Source organism: Kryptolebias marmoratus, linkage group LG2, assembly GCF_001649575.2.
Source record: "Kryptolebias marmoratus isolate JLee-2015 linkage group LG2, ASM164957v2, whole genome shotgun sequence".
NCBI classification, from domain to species: Eukaryota; Metazoa; Chordata; class Actinopteri; order Cyprinodontiformes; family Rivulidae; genus Kryptolebias; species Kryptolebias marmoratus.
In genome coordinates, this window is record NC_051431.1 from 10,177,096 (window position 1) to 10,201,345 (window position 24,250).

The 24,250-nt window shown below is 36.9% G+C and overlaps 5 protein-coding genes across 5 annotated transcripts; all 5 read right to left on the reverse strand.

Moving 5' to 3' along the window:
• Positions 1-1,054: 1,054 nt before the first annotated feature.
• On the reverse strand, positions 1,055-4,814 carry LOC108240898 (extracellular calcium-sensing receptor-like). The gene is made up of 6 exons (XM_025007726.2): positions 4,585-4,814; positions 4,156-4,453; positions 3,221-4,012; positions 2,863-3,090; positions 2,614-2,737; positions 1,055-2,178 (listed from the first exon to the last, which is right to left on the reverse strand). The coding sequence occupies exons 1-6, from the start codon at positions 4,812-4,814 to the stop codon at positions 1,271-1,273; spliced, it is 2,580 nt and encodes an 859-aa protein (XP_024863494.1). The 3' UTR covers positions 1,055-1,270.
• A 1,599-nt stretch (positions 4,815-6,413) lies between these two features.
• On the reverse strand, positions 6,414-10,202 carry LOC108240883 (extracellular calcium-sensing receptor-like). Its single transcript, XM_025007734.2, has 6 exons — positions 9,497-10,202; positions 9,076-9,361; positions 8,127-8,951; positions 7,820-8,050; positions 7,554-7,677; positions 6,414-7,421 (listed from the first exon to the last, which is right to left on the reverse strand). The coding sequence occupies exons 1-6, from the start codon at positions 9,700-9,702 to the stop codon at positions 6,508-6,510; spliced, it is 2,586 nt and encodes an 861-aa protein (XP_024863502.2). The 5' UTR covers positions 9,703-10,202; the 3' UTR covers positions 6,414-6,507.
• A 657-nt stretch (positions 10,203-10,859) lies between these two features.
• Positions 10,860-14,358, reverse strand: LOC108240884 (extracellular calcium-sensing receptor-like). The gene is made up of 6 exons (XM_017424680.1): positions 14,168-14,358; positions 13,799-14,087; positions 12,754-13,560; positions 12,440-12,667; positions 11,887-12,010; positions 10,860-11,770 (listed from the first exon to the last, which is right to left on the reverse strand). Exons 1-6 carry the CDS (start codon positions 14,356-14,358, stop codon positions 10,860-10,862), a joined length of 2,550 nt encoding a protein of 849 aa, XP_017280169.1.
• Positions 14,359-15,207: 849 nt separating this feature from the next.
• Positions 15,208-18,804, reverse strand: LOC108240885 (extracellular calcium-sensing receptor-like). The gene is made up of 6 exons (XM_017424681.2): positions 18,584-18,804; positions 18,210-18,498; positions 17,131-17,937; positions 16,817-17,044; positions 16,264-16,387; positions 15,208-16,147 (listed from the first exon to the last, which is right to left on the reverse strand). The coding sequence occupies exons 1-6, from the start codon at positions 18,802-18,804 to the stop codon at positions 15,234-15,236; spliced, it is 2,583 nt and encodes an 860-aa protein (XP_017280170.1). The 3' UTR covers positions 15,208-15,233.
• Positions 18,805-19,977: 1,173 nt separating this feature from the next.
• On the reverse strand, positions 19,978-23,074 carry LOC108240886 (extracellular calcium-sensing receptor-like). Its single transcript, XM_037980613.1, has 7 exons — positions 23,071-23,074; positions 22,815-22,989; positions 22,437-22,725; positions 21,598-22,347; positions 21,273-21,500; positions 21,032-21,155; positions 19,978-20,882 (listed from the first exon to the last, which is right to left on the reverse strand). The coding sequence occupies exons 1-7, from the start codon at positions 23,072-23,074 to the stop codon at positions 19,978-19,980; spliced, it is 2,475 nt and encodes an 824-aa protein (XP_037836541.1).
• Between the last annotated feature and the right edge of the window lie 1,176 nt (positions 23,075-24,250).

A 24,250-nucleotide genomic window follows, 5' to 3' on the forward strand; every position in this document is an offset into this window, starting at 1 on the left:
TGTTGCCTGTATAGTTTGCTCTTTATGCCTATACCAACAATGGAGGTGTCATTTTTGATTGTCATTTAAAATATGAAACACAAATCAACTTTTTAATTTTAAATTTTTTTTACAACTTAGAAATATGTCAAAGCTTAGTTAAAGGTAAGAAGTTTTGCATTATTTGGCATTTGAACATGAATATGAACTTCTCAGATCTTCATGGAATTCTAAATCTCTTAGCTTGAAACTCTTTAAATGTTCCACATAGTTGAATAGTTAGTGGAGAATGTGCATTTGCACTAGCAACCCTACGGTTTTGAAGCTTTTAAATTGCAGCTTAAAATATAAGTTTTTTGGTTTTATTTGTTTTTAATTGTTTAAAATTTTTAAGTTAGTTCTCAATAATTCAGTTTAGTATTTTTTTTTTAACTTTGTTGTTGTTTTGTTTTTTGTGCTTTGTTTTTCTCACTATTTTAGTCGTACTAATATTTTGTTAGGACAGAGAATAGAAAGAAATTTTTTTTTTCCAGGAACATTGACAAAATTATGTTTTTGAAAAAAGTCTTCTCTATCAAATGTATGGATTATTTGAAACCGTCTTTGTTAAAATAGCACCAGTTTAAAGCATTTCCTGACAAATCATATCTTTGTGAACACCAACAAAATATTAATACAAAATGTTTTATCTTTTTTTTTCTCTGTAGAATTTACACAAATATTTAAAGAAAATTACAGACAAATGTAATATAACAAGAGTAGCATACACAAACAAAAGTGAATGAACTAACAAAAAATATGAAAAGGGTTTTGGTCCATAACAATTAACCACAGTCATGACCACATCAAAACCTTTATTCTGTATAAGGTTTGTAGAGAAATTACCCACACTCCAGCATTTGTCATTTTATGAGTTTATTCAAGCATTAATTCTCATTGATAAATATTACATAACCACTTTTTTTTCTTCTTCAAAATTACGATGACATAGACATGTTTTCATATATTTGACATGTCACAGAAACCAAAACAAGTTGGAGTTGTAAAATAATATGAAGGGGAGCAAAGAGAAATATACAATTTCAGTAATTTTTCTAATTGAATTCAAGAAATGAAATGTGAGAAAGTGGACTTTTTTTAGTACATGGATAAAGAGAAGCAGATACATCTGGTTTTGATAACAGAAAGAAAGCTTGAAATTACTAAAAAGTAGTGAACAAAATGTAATATAGACAAAATTCCAACACCATTGTACAATTTTTTATTATCACATTTTTCTGGCATTTCAGAATTATTTTTGTGATACCTTCCCCATCACATTTTTTTTGGTATTTTTTTCTGGTTTCAGTAACATAATATAGCATTTTGGAATGAAGATACAAATCAGCAGTCCAAAACTAGAAGCAAGAATGGCAAAGATTTCTACAGCAACACTGAATTTCCCAGGAGAGCTGACATATGCTGGGATAAAAGTGATCCATACTGCACAGAATATCAGCATGCTAAAAGTGATAAATTTTGCTTCATTGAAATTATCAGGCAGTTTACGAGCAAGAAAAGCAAAAATGAAACACAACATGGCCAGAAGTCCAATGTAGCCAAGCACAGACCAGAAGCCTACAGCTGAACCTAGAGCACACTCCAAGATGATTTTATCTTTGAATTCCTTAAAGTTCTTGGATGGAAAAGGAGGAGAAATGGTTAACCAGAGAATACATATGATAACTTGTATAAGAGTAAAACCCAGAACACTGAGTCTTTGTTGAGTAGGCCCAAACAGTTTCATTACATTACTGCCTGGAAGTGTAGCTTTAAACGCCATTAAAACTACCATAGTTTTCCCCAAAACACAGGAGATGCAGAGGACAAAAGTGATGCCAAAAGTTGTGTGACGGAGCATACAGGACCACTCAGTGGGACGTCCAATGAAGGTCAGAGAGCAGAGAAAACACAGAGTCAAGGAGAAAAGCAGCAGGAAGCTCAGCTCAGAGTTGTTTGCTCTGACAAGAGGAGTTTTTCTGTTTCTGAAGAAAATGAGAGCTACAGCAGAGGTCATACATGTTCCAAATAAAGCTGCAGCAGTGAGAAGAACTCCCATGATTTCTTCATATGACAGAAAAACAGCTTCTTTTATTACACAGGTATTTCTTCTGTCATTTGACCAGGATTCTGGAGGGCATCTTACACAGGTGACAGAATCTGAAAATTTCCATATTGAAGCTGGCATTAGAACAAAAGTAGCAATTTGTTTTTGTGTGTGTAATACCGATAAAATATTAGAAAAGCAGAAAAACTCTGCTTTATGCATCTGAACTGGTATGGATTGAGAACTTTTTTGTAATTATCAGAGTTTTTCCCCTGTACTTGTTTTGACTGAGCATACTTAATATTTAACAGACAATGAAAAAATGTGACATCTGTTTTATTTTTGTTTTACAAACGTTTGTCATTATGCAAGATCACAACCTTCAGTATAGGGAGCTCAGGGAACTTTAAACTTTTAAATCATGTTTAAAATGATAGAAAATGACTCTAGGAACAATTTGCAATAAAAAATAAAATTAGTATGTAGTTAAAACCTCTCAATTTTGTTTTATACTAAAGTGCCAAAGCTTGTATGGAATTGTACTAAACCTGTAAAGTTGCTCATTTCTCCTTCTGCACATCTTAAACAGTCATGGCAGCAAACAGGTTTTCCTTTCTGGAGAACTTTTCGTGTTCCTGGAGGACACTTCTCACTGCAAACTGACACAGGAACCTACGAGAACAAAACCAGCATCATTTAGTTTTACTACTTTTTATGTAATAAAACTGTTGTTGTGAAACATCGGAACTTATGTCTAATATTGGAAAACACAATAAAACATTTACAGTAGATTTCACCTGGTTTAACTTCTGAGTCCAAACAAAAGTCTTATTTTGCAGATTTAACTGTTTGTCTGCAGGCAATGATGCATCATAAAGACCAACAGTGACAAAGTCCATAATGCCGTTGTCTCTTGGCTGCCAGTTTATGATCTCATACTTTGCTGCTGGATCTCCATATTCATTAAAGTAAACCTCAAGTCCTCCTTTTGTCTTAAAGCGAATTTTAAAAATGTGCTGCAAAATCTTACAAAAAGTATGTATTAGTTAATTTAAATGATGAAATGCATAAGTTCATTTACTTTATTTCAAAATGCAATCAAATTTTTTGTCAATGAATTTCAATCATGATACCTAAATTTAATATTAAACTCACCGTGAATGGATATAACTGCACATTAGTGTTACATGTTTTATTACATTTGAGAATATTGTGTAAAGCATGGGCCACTGCATACACTCCAATATAAACATTATTAAGGATGGGCATGAGTGACATTTCAGTGAAGCTGTTTTCCACTCCAGTCAGATCTTCATGTCCAGTACATTCTGTCTGAATCTTTTCTGATTGTAACTTCTTGAACTTACAGCTGAATAATGCCTCATAGAACTCTATGAACAAATCATTATTTGATGAATTCAGTGGCTTCACATCCAGCATGAACTCTTTAAGACCACTGACATGTGCTTTTGGGATAGAAAGTCCTATAGCTCCATCCAGGATGTGATTCTTATCCATTGCTGCAATTTGAGAATCAAAAATCCAGGATTCACTGCCGACCCACTGGTACCCTGTCAAGTTATGATTGGACAGCTCGTGTATGAGCACATCCATGTCCAAGTGTGAGACAAAGGCAACAATAACCTTTGAAGTAGAAGCTTTGATAATGTTAATTATCTTCTCTAATTTTTCAGTTGAATCTGTTCTAAAGAAGGAAACAGAATATTCCAGACAGATCCCCAGCTGCTCTGCAGTTTCTGTAAATATTGCCATGCCATTGTTGCCATAATCATCATTTGTACAAATTGCTCCAACCCAAGTCCATCCAAAGTGTTTGACCAACTGGGCTAGAGCTCGGCTCTGATAGTAATCACTGGGTATGGTTCTGAGAAATGATTGATACTTAGATTTATCACTGAGACAAGCACATGTAGCAAAGTGGCTGATCTAAAAAAGAAAAAAAAAAAGAAACTGTAAAAATAAATTATAAAAAGGAAAAATCTAAAGCATAAATCAATTTTGTGAGCTGGTTTTAATATATATATATATATACTTTTTAATTGTAGTTTTACTTTATCATATCTACTCACCAGTGGGATATGAAATGGTCCAATAACAGTAGCTATTGCTGTGCTGGGAGACGAAGAGGTTTCTCCCACTATAGCCTGAACTTGTATAGGCCTGGTGCATGGCTCTTCAGAGGTTGTAGACACATTGTCATTACCATTGTTTAAGGCAAGTGCAACTTTTATACTTCTGACAATGGAACCACAAGTGTCATAAATATGATATCCCAGAGAAATGCCTGGAAGCAGGTCTGTACTGTTATTAATTTCCTCAATGGCAAAACGCATGGCTTGAGCAAACTGGAACTCTCTGAAATTCAAACTATTTGTATACAATAATGAACAGTTTTGTCAAAAAGAAATGTTTACTTTTAAAACAGAAACAGTAGTGTCAATAAGCTTAATATACAAAAGTGAGGTAAATGAATAATACATGTTTGTGGTATAATTTACCTGATGCATTCCAGTGGCAGAGGTTTTTGTGTGTAAGTGTTCTCTATGTTCTTCCAGCTGCTGTGAAAGTAGAAAATTCCCCCCAACATAATGTCTCCATCTTTAGACAGCTGAGGGATCTCAGGATCTCCTCTCTGCCTGCACAGTGACTCCTCAGATAGTGAGAAAGAGACCAATAACAACAGTTGTAAAAGTGCACAACCGTGCTCCGGCCACCTCTGTGTCGACATTTTGTCCTCTGAATAAACAAAATTACTGGCCAGCATCTCATGAATCATAATACAAATGAAAGACTTGAACTGATATTTATTAATTTGGGGGTGAGGTTGTTAATAATAAAAATGTTGATGTAGTGCCTCTATGGAACTACAGGGTGGAGTAAGCGGATGGATATGAGGACAGTCTAAAGCCCTTTATTAAGCATTACCTGTGTATAAATAATCAGACAAGCGTATTTGTCCAAATTTGTTATCAAATATGTTCAATTTACAGTACAGTAAAGACATTTGTAATTAACTTGAGCAAAGTGATGCAAAATTCCAGTTAACCTAACATAAATATTTTTGAACTGTAAAATGGTAAATGGCCTGCACTTGTATAGCGCTTTACCTAGACAAAGGACCCCAAAGCCCTTTACACTACAGTCAGACATTCACCCATTCATACACTGATGGGGGTAAGCTACCTTGTAGCCACAGCCACCCTGGGGCAGACTGACAGAAGTGAGGCTGCCATTACACCAGCGCCACCGAACCCTCTGATCATCCCCAAATGGGAGGAAACCAGACTATTTTTTTGGGGGGAAAAATATGCATGCTAGGGGAGAACATGTAAAAACCATACAGAAAGCCCCAGGAATCAAACCCAAGACCTTCTTGCTGTGAAGCAACAGTGCTAATCAACTGCACCACCAGGTAGCCTTGCTGCTAACAAACATCTCACATGCTTCACTAGCTTGTAAAATCATTTCTAGAATTAAAGCAAAGAAAATAAATAAAAAATAAAATGATGCATTTAAATATATCTGTTTCTTTAATGTTTTGCACAGTGCTATAAAAGAAAAAGCAACCTAAACTTTTCTCCCTCAAAAAATGAGTTTTATCCATTGCCTTTTTTAATCAAGGTGTAACTTTCACTAACAGTAAATATAGCATTTAATAATGTTGCCCCTATGAAAAAGAAACAGTAATCCATCAGAGAGGCTGGTTCCTTGGTTTAAATCAAAGCTATAAAAATTAAAGCACAGTTAAGAAAGTTGAAAAGAAAAACATGGGTTTCATTGAATTTGGAAGAAATTCATTAAACAAGACAGGTAAGCCAAAATCAATTTCAGCTACCACTTACAAAACACTTTTTTTTTTTTTAAGTAATATGGTTTGTTTAGGAGTGTTCAAGTGTGAATGTGTCTATTTGGGCTTTAGAATGTAATATCTGTGGAACATTTTTTAATGAAATTTATTTAGTTTTAGTCTTGTGCCTTTTTTTTTTTCAATATAGCTTTTAATCTAACCCTTATTTTCATAATTTGGTAATCGTTGCCTTGTCCTTTCTCGACTCTGGTTGTAAAAAATGGAATTACTATTATCCTACAAAATTAGTGCGCCCTATATCAGCAAACTGTTAATAACTGTAAAAAAAAGAAAACAATAAAAGAGAAAAAATAAATTCTAAAACTGACATAAAAACACACACTGAAGGTTTCATTTGTATTTATTTAAGACAATAGTTTGAAATAATGAAAAAACATGATGAATTGACATCATAATAACATAATAAAACATCAATAGAGCTTTTTTTTTAGTATAACCTACTAATAATGTGACCTGAGAGTTAATTTTCTCATAAACTACTATATGCTATTTTTGTGAAAAGCATAAAAAGACAAAAAAAAAAATCACTTTTATTTTTCTTCTTAGAAATGTTTCAAGAAGCTCTCGAGTTCCCTTTACCCATTAAATATTTTTTTGTATTGTTCTCGGGTTTCAATAAAATAATGTAGCACTTAGGAAAAAATATACAACACAGCATTCCATAACTTGAAGCCAGAATAGCAAATATCTCCACAGCAACACTAAATTTACCAGGAGAACTCACATATGCTGGGATAAAGGTGATCCACACGGCACAGAATATCAGCATGCTAAAAGTGATAAACTTAGCCTCATTAAAATTGTCAGGGAGCTTTCGGGCCAAAAATGCCAATCCAAAACATAATAAAGCTAAAACCCCTATGTATCCCAATACAGCCCAAAACCCTACAGCTGAGCCCAGGGCACATTCTAGTATGATTTTTTCTTTGTAATATTCAGAGTTTTTGTGTGGATACGGGGGATTTATTGTCAGCCAAAGTATGCAAATAAAAACTTGTATAAGAGTGAATGCTAGAACACTGAGTCTCTGTTGTGTAGGGCCAAACCATTTCATCACATTAGTGCCTGGAAACGTGGACCGGAAGGCCATTAAAACCACTGTTGTTTTCCCCAGAATGCAGGACACACAGAGGGCAAAGGTGATGCCAAAGGCGGTGTGTCGCAGCATGCAAGACCACTCAGTGGGCTGGCTGATGAAGGTCAGGGAGCACAGGAAACATAGAGTCAAAGAGAACAGCAGCAGGAAACTCAATTCAGAGTTGTTAGCTCTGACAATTGGTGTTAGTCTGTGGTAGAAAAATATGAGGGCTACGCCCAGTGCCAAGCAAGCACCAAAGACAGAGAAGGTGACAAACAGTATACCCATAAATTCTGTGAAGGTGAGGAACTCAGTAGCTTTTATGACACAGTTATTCCTCTCTTCATTGGACTTGTACTCAGGAGGGCATTTGTGACATTTCACTGCATCTGAAAGCATAAATATGTTTAAGATGTACAGAGAACACATCTTCAGGTAAACTAGCAAAGTGCTGGCAGTGATTTTACCCAGCAAAAACATAATGAGCACCAGGGTAAAGGCTACAAATCCTGCTGTCTCACTTGTACTGTTGCTGAACTTTCCATCAGCACAGGCAATGCAATCAAAGCAGCAGATAGGTTTCCCCTTAATGAAAGCCCGACGAGTTCCTGGAAAACAGTTCTCACTGCAAACAGACCTCGGCACCTGAATAATGGTTGGAACATTAAGAACAAATTCATAAAATTGAGACACTGACTAATGAAGTATTAGTAAACAATCAAAAAACGATAAGGTGAAAATAAATTTTGAAAACGTTACTTTGAAGAATAAATGTGGATTGACTCACCTCAGAACTCTCTCCAGCCCAGATGGCTCTCACACCTGATTTCATTTCAAATTGCTGACCTTCAGGTTGAGAGGCATCAAAAATCCCAATGGTTTCAAACTGTATGTAGCCTGTCTTATCCATCTGCCAGTTTATTAGTGCATAATGTGCCACAGGGTCACCAGACTCATCAAAGAACACTTTTTCACCCATCTTAGTGGTAAAATTTACTTGTGTCAGGTAATGCAGGACCTGCAAGGATACATTATATTGTTTGAGTACAGAATTATTATAATGTGAATTCAAGCACAGTGTTTTCTATGTTTACCTGCCATGGTTCTACATGTTTTTTATCAGTACATGTATTGTTCTCAAAAGGCCCCTGTCCATCTTTGCAGTTAAATAGCATGTTCAGAGCATAAGCAACAGCATATGTGGCTTTGTAAACATTATTCATAAGGCTGGCATCTGAAACATCAGTGAATGGCGTCTGTACGTCCCGCAGAGTCTCTGTCCCCTTGCACACTGCAAAGTGATCCTGCGCATGCATGACAGTCTGGGGAGACAAAGTGCAGTGAAACAGCGTCTCCCACAGCTTGACGAGTCCCTGATTCCCCGGTGTAGTAGAGGGTCTGCTGTTGGCTAGAAACTCCTGGAGGCCAGGAATGTGAGCGTTCATAGCTGCAAAGCCCACTGCCCCCTGAACCACAGCATAGTTTACTGCAGAGGCAAAATGGCGATATGAAATCCACCCCTCACTTCCTACCCACTGTAGGCCTGTTACATTCTGAGCATAAAGCTCTTTGATAAGACTGTCAATGTCTAAGCCATCAGCAAATGCAACAATTACCTTGGAGGTGGATGTTTTTATAATATCCACCACCTCCAGGAACCACTTTCTGGAACTGGTCCGATCAACAGCCACTGAATACTCAACACACACACCTTCCCTTTGTGCTGCTTCCAGAAAAGTGGCCATGCCACCATTTCCATATTCATTATTAGATCGTATAGCTCCCACCCACATCCATCCAAAATATTTCACAAGCTTTGCCAATGCTTTGCTCTGATATTTATCACTAGGTATTGTTCTAAAGAAAGAGGGGTAGTCTCTTCTGTTGCTTAGACATGCACAAGTGGCTGAATGGCTGATCTAAATGACAAGAGACATAGCATAATATAATTTTATCTTTTGATAAAAAAGATAAATGAGCATAGTGAAATATCATAATAACAACACAGTTACTCCTTACAGTTGGTTGACAGCCAAAACTTACCACAGGTATATGGAAGGGTCCTAGTGTACGTGCAATACCTATTGTGGAGGTGGAAGTAGTTTCTCCAATGACAGCTTGCACACTGGAAAGTTTGTTACAGATTCCCTCCGTGCTTTGATACTCGTTCATCAGATTTAATGATGCCTTGATGGACATGGGGGTATTAGGGCAGGAATCAAAGATCTTATAACCAAGTGTGACATTTGGGAGCAGCTCTGAGCTGTTGTTGATTTCCTCTATCACAAACATCATGGCGTACGCATACTGAAGTTCACTTACTTCTAGTCTGCAAAAAGGAAAGGACTGAACTGTAAACTTTGTTTGAAGGTTAAAGCTCTAACATACAGCACACATAGTTATCATAAAGGGTTTAAAAACATGAATGTACACAGCACAAAACATTTTTTTAGTCCTCTCTTACCCTTCACAATGGATTGCTCCTGGGTTGACTCTGAAAGTTTGATTGAGTGTTACAGGGTACTGGTGGAAGGGAAAAATGCCACCAATGATGATATCTCCCTCCTTAGAAAATTGAGACACTTCTTCTGTCCCGAAGGTTTGACACTCAGACTTTCCTCCTCTCACATCCAGAAGTAAAAATAATAGCAGATCAACTATAAGCAACATAATTCCTCACCTGCGTACTTACCGTGAAAACCCCAACCAAAAGGACCCAAAAACTGTGGCCATTTTATAGGAGATAATATCACAAACCCATGGGGGCTGACAGCACTGTTTTTGTTTTTGTTTTTTTGGTCTTGTCTCTGCCTGTTGTGTGACTGACAGGGGGAAACCTGCTCTGTCAATCCTGTAAGCTTCATTGTTTGTTAAATCTTTGCTTTTACCATAATCATATCCTTACAGTAATAAATCAGAAAGAATTGCTGAGGGTTTTTCTTACTGATTGTACATTTTAATCCTGTTTGAACCTACAGTATGTCAGTTAAGGTGACAAAAGAAAAAACAATAACAAAATAATGCAGTATTTAAGTGAATTGTATGAAGTTCAATTCTTGGTAGCTATGTCATAAAATGTAAAATGTGGGACTCTGTTTACTACAGATGTTTTTAACCAGTAATTTCGCTCAAGTGAGTTGAAGTCTATAAGAAATAAATTAGTTTGCATTTCTTCCATTATTTTATAGAAAAATGACCCCCCCCCCCCCAAAAAAAAAGAAAAAAAACATTTAAAAAAATTACTTTTGTTGTTTTTTCTGTTTTGTTATTCATGTATATTTCTCAAAATACATAAGATGTCATAAATTTCTTGTTTTGCTAAAACAGCAAAGCAACATTCCCAGAACAAAAAAGTGTCATATGTGCAAAAAACACAAGCAGATTTTAGAAAAGAAGCTACAAAGAACTATCTCCATATACAAGTGTAAACAATGACTTAAAGATGAGTCATGATTAACCTTGATACCTAATTATATACTACAAGAACACTCTTCTACTATACTTCTGCTAAACTCTGCCTGCATATGTCCTTCATAGGGAAATACATAGTAATAACTAATTTCTTCATGAAAGTTAAAGTACACTTGCTCCAATTGTTTGAACATATTTAGTATAAGGAAATGTAATAAAATAGAACAAAGGTCATAAAAAAAATTCCAACCTTAAAAACCTCTCAAAATTATTTTTTTTAAAGACAGATCTTGCTTCAAATGTTGAGAGCAAATCTCAGGTGGCTCAAACTATTTTTGCTAATACTTCTGTTGAAGGTTCATAGTCAATAAAAATGGAGTGCAGGTACGTTGCTCAAGCTACTTGATATTTTTTCTTTATAGCATTTTTGACTGGTTTCTTCCCATCATATGGTTTCTAGTATTCCTCTCTGGTTTTAGTAGTAAAATATAACATTTTGGAGCAAAAATACTGAAAAGCAGCCCAAAACTTGAGGCCAGTATAGCAAATATCTCGACGGCTACAGTAAACTTTCCAGGAGAGCTGACATACGCTGGGATAAATGTGATCCACACTGCACTGAATATCAGCATGCTGAAGGTGATGAATTTAGCTTCATTAAAATTATCAGGTAACTTTCGAGCCAGAAATGCAAGGATAAAACATAGAACAGCCAGTAGGCCTATATAACCCAGCACAACCCAAAATGCTACTGGTGAACCTAAATCACACTCTAGAATAATTTTCTCAGTAGAATGAGCTGTATTTCTGTGTGGAAATGGTGGAGCAAAAACTAACCAGAGCACACAAACTAACACCTGAACTAAAGTACAGCCAAGAACACTTGTTCTCTGAAGAGAAGCAGAACACTGAGGAACTGTGTTTGCTGGTCGATTAGCCTTAAAGGCTACCACCACTGTTATGGTTTTAGCCAAAATACATGATATGCACAAAGCAAACGTTATGCCAAAAGCTGTGTGGCGCAGCATACAGGACCACTCAGTGGGCTGTCCAATGAAAGTCAGAGAACACAGGAAACACAGAATCAAGGAGAAAAGTAGCAAGAAGCTCAGCTCAGAGTTACTGGCTTTGACAAGAGGAGTGTGACGAAATCGAAAAAACACAAAAAAGACCACTAGTGTTAAAGTTGCTCCCAACAGTGAAAAAGCAGTGAGAAGAGCCCCCATAGTCTCTCCATATGATAGGAACTCGATCACCTTTGGAACACACTTGCTGTGATCGTCATTTGACCAGAAGTCCAGTAGACATCGTGAACACTCTGCAGAATCTGATCAGAAAACATGAAACACTGAAATGTGTTCCCGATGTAAAGGTTTCATTCAAAACTCATTATCAGGCCAAATAATAGAAAGGAGTGTATGGGTGTATGTATGCTTTACTCACTGCTGGAGTTGCTGATCTCTCCAACAGCACAGGCGACACAAGAGAAGCAGCAGAGAGGTTTGCCTTTAATCATCGCCTGTCGGAAACCTGGTAGACAACGTTCACTGCAGACAGACAGTGGCCTCTGGAACAAAAGGACAGGTAAACAGTCATTTTGTTTTTATTGTTAGATACATCACATTTGAATTGAATTGTAGTTTAAAGTCTTTATCAAACTTCTGCTTTCACATTAACTTCACATATCCATTTCCTTGAAAAACAGTACATTAATATTTAAGTTTTGATTCTTTTTTATAATGAAATAAAGATAAAAATGAATGGTTAAATGGCATATTCATGTTTTAGTCTACAAAAGAATGCTTAAACCATACTTTGACTTTTGATGCATTATAAAGATTTTCTAAAATATTTTGTCTAAGTTTGACCAAGCCTTGTTTTTTTAGTTTTCTGAAGAATTGTTTTATATACTTAAATTCAAATAAAGCTGTTTTTTTTTCTTTCATTTTTTTATTAACTACTAAAGATAACTATTTACACAGAAATTATTTGTTACCTCCCAGGACTCCCCAGCCCATGTTATATTCATTACATTCATAGTAAACTGTTTTCCATTTGGTAGTGAAGCATCGTAGCTCCCAACAGTCATGAATACAATTTCTCCTGCTGGGTTTCTCTGCCAGTTCACAAGCTCATAAGTGGCTGCAGGGTCTCCGTTTTTATCAAAATACACTCTCTCCCCTGACTGAAGAGGAAAGTTAACATCCTGGAGATGCTTCACAACCTGTTAATCAACATAGAATTACTTAAAAAAGAAATCTCAATGTAAAAATATGTTATACACGTCATAAAAGTATTTTATTTTTTTACTTGTCTTGGTTCTAAATGATCCATCAAAGTACATGAGTGATTTACTGCTTCACCACTTTGTCCACATTTAAACATGCTATGCATGGCATGAGCAACAGCATGCACAGCCTTATACACATTGTTAGATATTCTTAGCTCAGACACATCTGTATAAACATTGTTGGCATCCTGAAGTCTCTCAAAGCCAGAGCACTGTTCTGTGCCATGCAGACGGGACTGAAAACTGCAGCCAAATGTTGTTTCCCAAAATTCTCTTAGCAGATTGTTCTGAGGATCCTGATTTGGGTGAACCTGTAAAAGAAACTCTTGCAGGCCTTTGATTTTGGCCTTTTTAATGGCAAAGCCCAAAGACCCCGTTAGTATACCAGAGAATCTTGTATTAGCCAAATGACTAGATGTAATCCAGGATTCACTGCCCACCCACTGCAACCCAGTCAAGTTCTGCCTCAGAGCCTCCTCAAGCAGAACATCCATCTCGCCTTGAGCAAGGAAGGCAACTAAAACCCTTGCTGTGCCTCTTTGAATCACTCTGACAACCCTTTCAAGCTGCTCTGTTGAACCAGTTCTTGAGATGGCCTCAGAGTACTCAACACAAATGCCCTCCTGACTTGCAGCAGTGATAAATGTTGCCATCCCATTGTTACCATAGTCGTTGTCACTTCTGACTGCACCGACCCAGGTCCATCCAAAGTGCTTTACCAGTTTAGCCAGTGCTCTGCTCTGGTAGTAGTCACTGGGAATAGTTCTGAAGAAGGTGGGGTACTCATTTCTGTTACTGAGACATGCACATGTTGCAAAGTGGCTGATCTTTTAACAGAAACATGAAAAGAAACAAGAAAACACAAACTTTTATAAATCTAGATATAGTCGCTTGCATAATCCTATAATCTTTTTTAGATAAAATGTTTTTGATGTTTTTAGAATCTGCAGCTCTTGCATAATTGTATTGCTACAATTTTAATTTTGTACAGTTACTTTCTTGATAAGTTATTTTATCCCTTTAGAGTCAAAATATATAGACATCAAAAAAAGTATAAATATTTACCACTGGCATTCGGAAAATTGATGAAATCTGTAACATCGCGATGGTGGTAGAAGACTCAGATGTTCCAATGATGGCATGAACAGATGACTGACCAGAGCACGTTTTACCCAAAGTCCTCTCATGTCCATTCATTAGACCCATCACTGCACGTGTTGTAGGTAATGTGGAAGCACAGCTGTCAAATATCTTATAACCAATTGTGATATTAGGGAGCAGAGAGCTGCTATTGTTGATTTCTTCAATGGCAAATATCATTGTTTGAGCAAATCGAAATTCTCTTAAATTCATCCTGGATAAAGAAAAAGTTCATAGTTTCATGCACTTAGTCTTTAGTAAAAAGCTAATATTGAAAAGAGAAATAACCAGTACTTAGAGCACACGAGAGGTTCAGGCATATCAGATAATGAGAATAAAGACGTTGAGATTTGGCCATAAATGGAAAAAGCTCCTCCAATAGTGATATCTCCTTTCTTGGACATCACAGGAAACTCCGGGCTCCCCAGGATCTCACAGAAAATAGTGTCATTCTCAGCTAAAGCTCCCCAAATATTCACAAACATTACAATTACACAAAAGAAACCCATTTTTAAAGACACACAAGCACTCATAACCCTTCAGCCTGCAATATCTCCATTTAATTGGGCAAAATATCTCTCCTCTAAAAAGCAGAGCTTTATACTTCTACAGGTGATGATGAGGACTAAGGTTCTCGAATCAAATCACAGTGTGATGCTGACATAAGCTCCCTTCATTTGTCTGTAATATTCACTGGTATTTTGGTTTTGACATAATGTACTTCTATAAAAATAGTAAAAATTACAATTCCCTTAGTACTCATCTTTTTTTGTACGATTTTACTTTTCATGATTTTTAGTAATACTTCTCCAGACAATATTTTAATGTTTTCCTTCGATCTTGTCTGCTTTTCAATTTTTTTCAATCTATTTTTGAACCTGGAAATTGTTTTTGAAATTCATTGGTAGAATAAAACAAAATGTTTAAGGATTTCTATCACAGACACTGTTCTTCCCATAAACAAACAATGGTTTGGTAAACATTAATTAATGAATGCACTAAAAACTATAATTAAAAAAAATGCTAAGGTATACCAGGACATAACAATGATCTTGTTAAAATCAATACAAACACATGTAAAGAAAAACAAATGACATATTAGACTGTTTTTCAATATTTATTTAACAAATATAAGTCAAAGAGTAGAAGCTGTGTGTGAAAAACTTTATACACTTTGAAACTTGGTAGCTTGTTGAGCCTCTTTAAACAATAATAAACTGAAGTAACAATCTTCCATATGGTCTTATCAGTCACTTACATTGATCAATGAACCTTTGGTCACTTTTTTTATTACTCCACTTTATTTAGGATTATGAGCATTTGTTTAGGCACAGTGCACTTAAGGCCCTGCCAAAGCAGCTTATTGGATGTGTGGTCTGGAATTTCTCCCCATCATGTGTTTTTTTGTATTCTTTTCTGGTTTTAGTAGTAAAATGTAACATTTTGGAGCAAAAATACTAAAAAGCAGCCCAAAACTTGAGGCCAGTATAGCAAATATCTCGACGGCTACAGTAAACTTTCCAGGAGAGCTGACATATGCTGGAATAAATGTGGTCCAGACTGCACTGAATATCAGCATGCTGAAGGTGATGAATTTAGCTTCATTAAAATTATCGGGCAGCTTTCGAGCCAGAAATGCAAGGATAAAACATAGAACAGCCAGTAGGCCTATATAACCCAACACAACCCAAAATGCTACTGGTGAACCTAAATCACACTCTAGAATAATGATTTCAGTAGCATGAGCTGCATTTTTGTGTGGAAATGGTGGAGCAAAAACTAACCAGAGCACACAAACTAACACCTGAACTAAAGTACAGCCAAGAACACTTGTTCTCTGAAGAGAAGCAGAACACTGAGGAACTGTGTTTGCTGGTCGATTAGCCTTAAAGGCTACCACCACTGTTATGGTTTTAGCCAAAATACATGATATGCACAAAGCAAACGTTATGCCAAAAGCTGTGTGGCGCAGCATACAGGACCACTCAGTGGGCTGTCCAATGAAAGTCAGAGAACACAGGAAACACAGAATCAAGGAGAAAAGTAGCAAGAAGCTCAGCTCAGAGTTACTGGCTTTGACAAGAGGAGTGTGACGAAATCGAAAAAACACAAAAAAGACCACTAGTGTTAAAGTTGCTCCCAACAGTGAAAAAGCAGTGAGAAGAGCCCCCATAGTCTCTCCATATGATAGGAACTCGATCACCTTTGGAACACACTTGCTGTGATCGTCATTTGACCAGAAGTCCAGTAGACATCGTGAACACTCTGCAGAATCTGATCAGAAAACATGAAACACTGAAATGTGTTCCCGATGTAAAGGTTTCATTCAAAACTCATTATCAGGCCAAATAATAGAAAGGAGTGTATGGGTGTATGTATGCTTTACTCACTGCTGGAGTTGCTGATCTCTCCAACAGCACAGGCGACACAAGAGAAGCAGCAGAGAGGTTTGCCTTTAATCATCGCCTGTCGGAAACCTGGTAGACAACGTTCACTGCAGACAGACAGTGGCCTCTGGAACAAAAGGACAGGTAAACAGTCATTTTGTTTTTATTGTTAGATACATCACATTTGAATTGAATTGTAGTTTAAAGTCTTTATCAAACTTCTGCTTTCACATTAACTTCACATATCCATTTCCTTGAAAAACAGTACATTAATATTTAAGTTTTGATTCTTTTTTATAATGAAATAAAGATAAAAATGAATGGTTAAATGGCATATTCATGTTTTAGTCTACAAAAGAATGCTTAAACCATACTTTGACTTTTGATGCATTATAAAGATTTTCTAAAATATTTTGTCTAAGTTTGACCAAGCCTTGTTTTTTTAGTTTTCTGAAGAATTGTTTTATATACTTAAATTCAAATAAAGCTGTTTTTTTTTCTTTCATTTTTTTATTAACTACTAAAGATAACTATTTACACAGAAATTATTTGTTACCTCCCAGGACTCCCCAGCCCATGTTATATTCATTACATTCATAGTAAACTGTTTTCCATTTGGTAGTGAAGCATCGTAGCTCCCAACAGTCATGAATACAATTTCTCCTGCTGGGTTTCTCTGCCAGTTCACAAGCTCATAAGTGGCTGCAGGGTCTCCGTTTTTATCAAAATACACTCTCTCCCCTGACTGAAGAGGAAAGTTAACATCCTGGAGATGCTTCACAACCTGTTAATCAACATAGAATTACTTAAAAAAGAAATCTCAATGTAAAAATATGTTATACACGTCATAAAAGTATTTTATTTTTTTACTTGTCTTGGTTCTAAATGATCCATCAAAGTACATGAGTGATTTACTGCTTCACCACTTTGTCCACATTTAAACATGCTATGCATGGCATGAGCAACAGCATGCACAGCCTTATACACATTGTTAGATATTCTTAGCTCAGACACATCTGTATAAACATTGTTGGCATCCTGAAGTCTCTCAAAGCCAGAGCACTGTTCTGTGCCATGCAGACGGGACTGAAAACTGCAGCCAAATGTTGTTTCCCAAAATTCTCTTAGCAGATTGTTCTGAGGATCCTGATTTGGGTGAACCTGTAAAAGAAACTCTTGCAGGCCTTTGATTTTGGCCTTTTTAATGGCAAAGCCCAAAGACCCCGTTAGTATACCAGAGAATCTTGTATTAGCCAAATGACTAGATGTAATCCAGGATTCACTGCCCACCCACTGCAACCCAGTCAAGTTCTGCCTCAGAGCCTCCTCAAGCAGAACATCCATCTCGCCTTGAGCAAGGAAGGCAACTAAAACCCTTGCTGTGCCTCTTTGAATCACTCTGACAACCCTTTCAAGCTGCTCTGTTGAACCAGTTCTTGAGATGGCCTCAGAGTACTCAACACAAATGCCCTCCTGACTTGCAGCAGTGATAAATGTTGCCATCCCATTGTTACCATAGTCGTTGTCACTTCTGACTGCACCGACCCAGGTCCATCCAAAGTGCTTTACCAGTTTAGCCAGTGCTCTGCTCTGGTAGTAGTCACTGGGAATAGTTCTGAAGAAGGTGGGGTACTCATTTCTGTTACTGAGACATGCACATGTTGCAAAGTGGCTGATCTTTCAGAAAAAAAAAGAAAATAAACCATAAAGCAATTATAAACAACAGTACACAATGGATGTGTGTTTTGTGACAAAACATGCAGTTTTTGGCTAAATTAGTCACATCTTTGTACATTCTAAGCATCATACTTCCATTTTATCATAGTCTTTACAAAATTATATCATTACAACTGAGTTTCTTTAAGCAGTTTATTGTACAGTGTAATAGATTGTACCAGAGCAATGGTAAAAAACAAAATCAATTGTATGGTGACTTGTATAAATAATACCATTGGTATTTGGAAAATCCCTGAAATTTGTAACATTGCAATCGTTGAGGAGGATTCAGAGGCTCCAATGATGACATGAACGGATGTCTGACTATTGCAGGTTTTAACCAAGTTTTGCTTTTGTCCGTTTATTAGATCCATCACTGCATGTGTTGAAGGAAGTGTTGAACCACAGCTGTCAAATATCTTATAACCAACTGTGACATTAGGGAGTAGAGTACTGCTATTGTTTATCTCCTCAATAGCAAACATCATTGCTTGAGCAAATCGAAATTCTCTTAAATTTATTCTGAAATGGAAAGAAATGATAAAAGATTTATGCGTTTATGATCTGTTATGAAGATAATAATGTTGAAATCAAAAACATTCCATACCTGGAGCATTTCAGAGGTTCTGGTGGTTCAGTCATGGAGAGCGAAGACTTTGAGATTTGGCTATAAATGGAAAAAGCTCCTCCAATAGTGATATCTCCTTTTTTAAACAGTAGGGGAAGCTCAGGGCTCCCCAGCATCTCACAGAAGACAGAGTCATCCTCTACTTCAAAGGCTCCCAATATAACCACAAAGAATGAAATCCCAGATATGTAGCCATGCATGTTTTAAAGTGTCTAGACAAAGCAAATGATGTTCCCCTTTTATACTTGCATATATGATGATGACCGAGGTTTTCTTATCAAATCCCAACGTGACTATAGTGATGTCAGGCTGCTTAGTCATTACAACTAAGATTACACATTTATTTTATAAATATTGTTTGTCAAAATCCCTATAAAAACTAAAAGAAATGTCAGAATATTTGGTAAGTAGAACAGGGTAACTTTTTGTTTTATTGAAAGGTGCACTGTCATCCAAAACCCTGCTCAGTTTGGTTCATTATGTAAATATAAATCATAAATCCCTTACAATGTGTCAGTCCTCTATGATCTATTTTTTTGTTATTGTTTATTGTTTGTATTCCCATTCATCAGTCTGTTCAAGGGTGACACTGTGTTCAGATTGTGTCATACACAACTGCCACTGTACAGATGAAGGGTACCATGTTCACTTGTTAGTGCACAACCACTGTCTAATTGCTAAGGTCAGAATTAATGGTATTGGTCATTACTGTTCTGCCAGTCATTTTATCATATTTAAATGTTAAATCATGACAGCCAGGACATTTATTAGGTTTTAGGAAAAAATAAAAAAATAAGACATAACGTCCATCCATCTATATTCTGTACCAGTTTTTTTCTGGTTCTTTGTCCCTGGAGCCTATCCGTGGAGTAAATGTGTGAATTGGGTACATCCTAAATAGGTCGTCAGTTCATCACAGGACGAATACAGGGAAACACACAAGACAAACAAACAAGCATGCACACATTCATTCTTAAGGTCAATTTACATTCAACAATTACCCTAACATGCCTGCTTTTGATCTGCTGGAGGAAACCAAAGCAATTGAAAAGACATGGAGAACATGCAACATCATGCATCTTGAAACACATCCATTACTGTTTTAAATGGCTGGCAAACTTTGTATTCAATAACAGTCATCATAGTCTATCTAATCTCTGATCTGCTCGTAAACAGGTAGAGACAAACAGCCATGTGTTATTTTTATTTACTTTTTTTTTAGGTACATCTTAAGGTTATTAGGTTTAATTGAAATGTGACAGTTTTAAAAAAAAACAACTACATTTTTCTGCAAATGAGTAAGTGTTTCACAAATAACGCAGCTGTACAGTGAAAAAAAATTACAGGATAGACTGTATTTCATATAGAAATGACTAAGACTGCATTTTTCCCATCATGTGTTTCTTTGTGTTTAGTTCAGGTTTCAGTGCAAGAATAAAGCATTTTGGTGCAAATATACAAAAAAGTATCCCATAACTTGATGCCAGAATGGCAAATATCTCCACTGCCACCGTAAATTTTCCTGGAGAGCTTACATATGCTGGGATGAAGGTGATCCATACTGCACAGAATATCAGCATGCTAAATGTGATATATTTGGCTTCATTGAAGCTATCTGGCAACTTTCTGGCCAAAAAAGCAAGCACAAAACATAGCAGAGCAAGAAATCCAATATATCCTAGAACCGCCCAGAAGCCAACAGGCGACCCCAGAGCACATTCAAGAATAATTTTCTCCATATATAAATTCATGTTTTTGAAGGGAAAAGGAGGATTTATTGTCAGCCACAGAGTGCAAATTATGACCTGTATGAAAGTGAAAGACAAAACAGTGATTCTCTGCTGTGAAGGCCCAAACCATTTCATCACATTGCTGCCTGGAAGTGTGGCTTTAAAGGCCATTAAAACAACTATTGTTTTCCCTAGAATACAGGAGATGCAGAGGACGAAGGTGATGCCAAAGGCTGTGTGCCGCAGCATGCAGGACCACTCAGAGGGCTGGCCAATGAAGGTCAGAGAACACAGGAAACACAGAGACAAGGAGAAGAGCAACAAGAAGCTCAGCTCAGAGTTGTTTGCTTTCACAAGAGGAGTGTCTTTATAGATAAGAAACAGAGTGGCTACTATTATTGTGAGAAGCACACCAAACAAAGTAAAAAATATAAGTATTTTTCCCATAACCTCACTGAAGGAAAGAAACTCAATATTTTTAGGTATACATGCATCTCTGTTCTGATTGGGCCAATATGCTTCAGGACACTTTTTGCAGTCAATAGAATCTGTAATAAAAAATAATATTATTGGAATTTAATTTTTTACATCATGATAATGTTTATAAAAAAGTGTACAATCACAAATTTGAACATGACACATATACTGTAGCAAGTAAACAGTGTACGCAAATTGTCACAGTTCAGGTGAGTGGTACCTGTGGTGTTGCTAATTTCCCCAGCTGGACATGGGACACAGTCATAGCAGCAAACAGGCTTTCCTTTTTGAAGGACTTTATGAGCTCCGGGCCTACAGCTTTTACTGCAAACTGAAACAGGTAACTTCATTTCAAAAAAGAAAAACATACATATCATCAGTTTTTTTTTTAGGCAGTCCTTTAAAACACAAATATTATCAGACGTGCTATGCCAGATTTTAGAGTCAGTTCGAATGTTTACCTCCTTGCTTCCTCCAGGCCACATGATAGCTTCTGTGTTAAGAACAAACATCTGCCCAGAAGGCAGAGAAGCATCATAGTAGCCAACTGGTTTAAACTGAACAAGTCCATTTGATCCACGCTGCCAGTTCACCACTTCATACTTTGCAACAGCTGCTCCAGTGTGGTCAAACCACACCTGGTCCCCATTCCTAATGATAAAATTCACCTGCTTTAGAGCCTCCACTACCTGAAAAGCAGTAAATGTTAATGTTTGCCAGTATTAGTCACATGCGCATATTAAGTTATGAAACTACAAAACAAAACTGTATAGTTATTAGTTGTACCTCCCAAGGCTTGACCTCCAAAGACTTTTTACACCCTTTACCGTCTGAACACTTGAGGATGCTGTGCAGAGAATGGGCGACAGCATAGATGGCTTTGTAAATATTGCTAGAGTACCTTAACTCTGCCACATCGTCATCATAATCTCTCAGAGCAGTTAAATCCTGGGTTTTTTTGCAAGACTTTTGAATACTCCCCATATTTGTCTCATTGCACCAAAATTCTGTTTCCCAGAAGTCTTTAACTAGAAAATCCTCCAGACCACTGATATTGGCCTTTTGTACAGCAAAGCCTAACGAACCTCCCAGCACACTAAAGCTTGTAGGAGTAACAAGACTGTCAGCAGTGATCCAGGCCTCCACACCAATGAACTGTCGACCTGTGATGTTACGCAAACTCAGCTGCTCTAGCAGGTTGTTCATTTCCACGTGGGCAAGGAAGCCAACAATGACCTGAGCAGTGCTCTTTTGGATCACCTCTACAACTTTAAGGAGTTTTGCTGGCTCATCTCTGTTAAATTTCTCTGTGTACTCTACACACACTCCTTCCTCCTGGGCTGCAGTAAGGAAGATGGCCATGCCGTTGTTGCCATAGTCACTGTCGCTATTGACTGCCCCGACCCAGGTCCAGCCAAAGTGTTTGACCAGCTGGGCGAGGGCACGGCTTTGATAGAGGTCACTCGCAATCGTTCGAAAGAATGAGGGATACTCCTTCCTGTTGCTCAAACACTCACAAGTAGCTGAATGACTTATCTGTTAGCACAAAACAGAAAACTGCAAGTTAAATAGCAAAACGGCTTCACATTTGATTAAAACATTGATGGCTTTGGCACCCATCTTACCACTGGTAATTTAAATGGTCCCGTAGTCTGTGAAAGCACAATGGTTGAAGAAGACTCAGACTCCCCAATAATAGCATGAACAGCTGACTGGCCAGAGCAACTATTTCCCAATGTCCACTCATCACCATTCAATAAAGCCATCACTGCACGCATTGAGGTTAATGTTGAGCCACAGTTGTCATAAATCCGATATCCAATGGAAACATTGGGAAGAAGAGCTTTATTTTTATTTATTTCCTCAATAGCAAATATCATGGTCTGGGCAAATCGAAACTCCCTTAGGTTAACACTAAGACAAAAACAGTACAATAGAAGCTTATATTAACTAACACAACATATATGTATGTGATGATTATTTATTATACATCTCAACATTACCTGGAACACTCTAGAGGTGTTGGTTTCTCTGTAAAGAAAAGTGAAGGTTGTGTGATTTTGCTGTGGATGGAAAAGGCACCGCCAATCATCACATCTCCGTCTTTAGACAGCAGAGGAAATTCTGGACTCCCCAGTGTCTGACAGAGAGACGTATCCTCCTCCGCTGCATCGTATGCTATTAGGCGCCACATAAAAAGAAGCCCTGTTAACATTAGTGACATTTTCATGATTATGAATTCTGGTGTGGAAGAGGCACCCATATCAACTGTGACATTTATTATTGTAACTTACGTGAGGGTTACTACACTCTCATTAGCCAATCAGAGACATGTAGGTTAGCCTTGATTGGACCTTTTCATAATAACATTGTGCTTTAGTAAATAATACCTTACAGATTTGGTTATTTGTACAAAATTTATGATAAGCTGGAAAGTTTAAAACACTATGTTAAAATAAGAAAATTAAAAATTTCATATTTAAAAAAACATGTATCAACAAAACTGTGATTAATAAATTCATCTTTAATTTTTGATGGGTTTTTGTTGTTGTTGTTTTTAATATAATGGCACAGTGGTTTGTGCTTCATAGCAAAAAGGTTGCAAGTTCAATACCCAGCTACAGCCTTTCTTTACAGAGTTTGCATATTCTTCCCATGTGTGTGTGGGTTTAGTCCGAGTACATGTATGTTTCCTTAAACATGCTTGTTAGGTAAACTGTTATCTCTAAATTGTCCCTAGTTGTGACTGTTAAGCATGAATAATTGTCTTGTTTGTCTCTATGTGGCCTGGTGACCTGTCCAGGATGTACCCCATCCCTCCCCCAATGGCCACTGGAAAAGGCACCAGCTCCCTACAACCCTGCACAGAAAGGAAAAAAAAATAAAGTAAAATAAAATAAAATGGATGGATGTCATACGTTAATGTAGATAAATATCACAAAGGTCTCGTTTTGAATTTGCCCATGTGGAGCCTACAGCCATTTCTTCTCTTTAGGGGCCCAGTATGTGGGCTTATCCATAGGAATCCCTTAAATGCCCCCAGTGGGCTCCCTTGTATTGTACCAGTTTTGCTCTTTTACCACAGTGAGCATTTTGGTTTGTTTGTGTTTTTGTCTTTTGTGGGACTCACTTTGACAAAGCATAGTTTAGACCAGAGCATATGGAGACACTTAGATAGACTTTCTTTGGAATCTTTAACATTTAGACTGAATGAACCAGAAATGATTATTAACTATCATTCTGTGATGCTCTTTATAAATAAAGTGATTAATGGTCATTGTTTCTAATGTTGTTTTATTTATTTATTTTTATTATGAAGCTGTCAGTAACCACAGTTTGTTTCTAAGTGGGTGAACTTTGTGGGAAAATCTTTTAGAAATCGTGAACAGTTGGTTGTGAAGCACTTCCTTGACTTTTGGAAAAACTCTGAGGTACCATC

What these genes read in the sequence shown, in the direction of transcription:
- LOC108240898 (XM_025007726.2), bottom strand. Translation starts at nt 4,814, where the DNA reads ATGTCGACACAGAGGTGGCCGGAGCACGGTTGTGCACTTTTACAACTG. An exon ending in TGCAGTTATATCCATTCACG is followed by an intron (nt 3,091 to 3,220) that starts GTGAGTTTAATA and finishes ACTTTTTGTAAG; the next exon opens with ATTTTGCAGCACATTTTTAA. An exon ending in GGACTCAGAAGTTAAACCAG is followed by an intron (nt 2,738 to 2,862) that starts GTGAAATCTACT and finishes TTGTTCTCGTAG; the next exon opens with GTTCCTGTGTCAGTTTGCAG.
- LOC108240883 (XM_025007734.2), bottom strand. Translation starts at nt 9,702, where the DNA reads ATGTTGCTTATAGTTGATCTGCTATTATTTTTACTTCTGGATGTGAGA. An exon ending in GGAGCAATCCATTGTGAAGG is followed by an intron (nt 9,362 to 9,496) that starts GTAAGAGAGGAC and finishes TCCTTTTTGCAG; the next exon opens with ACTAGAAGTAAGTGAACTTC. An exon ending in AACATGTAGAACCATGGCAG is followed by an intron (nt 8,051 to 8,126) that starts GTAAACATAGAA and finishes GTATCCTTGCAG; the next exon opens with GTCCTGCATTACCTGACACA.
- LOC108240884 (XM_017424680.1), bottom strand. Translation starts at nt 14,358, where the DNA reads ATGTTTGTGAATATTTGGGGAGCTTTAGCTGAGAATGACACTATTTTC. An exon ending in GAACCTCTCGTGTGCTCTAA is followed by an intron (nt 14,088 to 14,167) that starts GTACTGGTTATT and finishes TTCTTTATCCAG; the next exon opens with GATGAATTTAAGAGAATTTC. An exon ending in CAATTTTCCGAATGCCAGTG is followed by an intron (nt 13,561 to 13,798) that starts GTAAATATTTAT and finishes TTCTGTTAAAAG; the next exon opens with ATCAGCCACTTTGCAACATG.
- LOC108240885 (XM_017424681.2), bottom strand. Translation starts at nt 18,804, where the DNA reads ATGCATGGCTACATATCTGGGATTTCATTCTTTGTGGTTATATTGGGA. An exon ending in GAACCTCTGAAATGCTCCAG is followed by an intron (nt 18,499 to 18,583) that starts GTATGGAATGTT and finishes TTTCCATTTCAG; the next exon opens with AATAAATTTAAGAGAATTTC. An exon ending in ATCATTTAGAACCAAGACAA is followed by an intron (nt 17,045 to 17,130) that starts GTAAAAAAATAA and finishes GTTGATTAACAG; the next exon opens with GTTGTGAAGCATCTCCAGGA.
- LOC108240886 (XM_037980613.1), bottom strand. An exon ending in GACCATTTAAATTACCAGTG is followed by an intron (nt 22,348 to 22,436) that starts GTAAGATGGGTG and finishes TTGTGCTAACAG; the next exon opens with ATAAGTCATTCAGCTACTTG. An exon ending in TGGAGGTCAAGCCTTGGGAG is followed by an intron (nt 21,501 to 21,597) that starts GTACAACTAATA and finishes ACTGCTTTTCAG; the next exon opens with GTAGTGGAGGCTCTAAAGCA.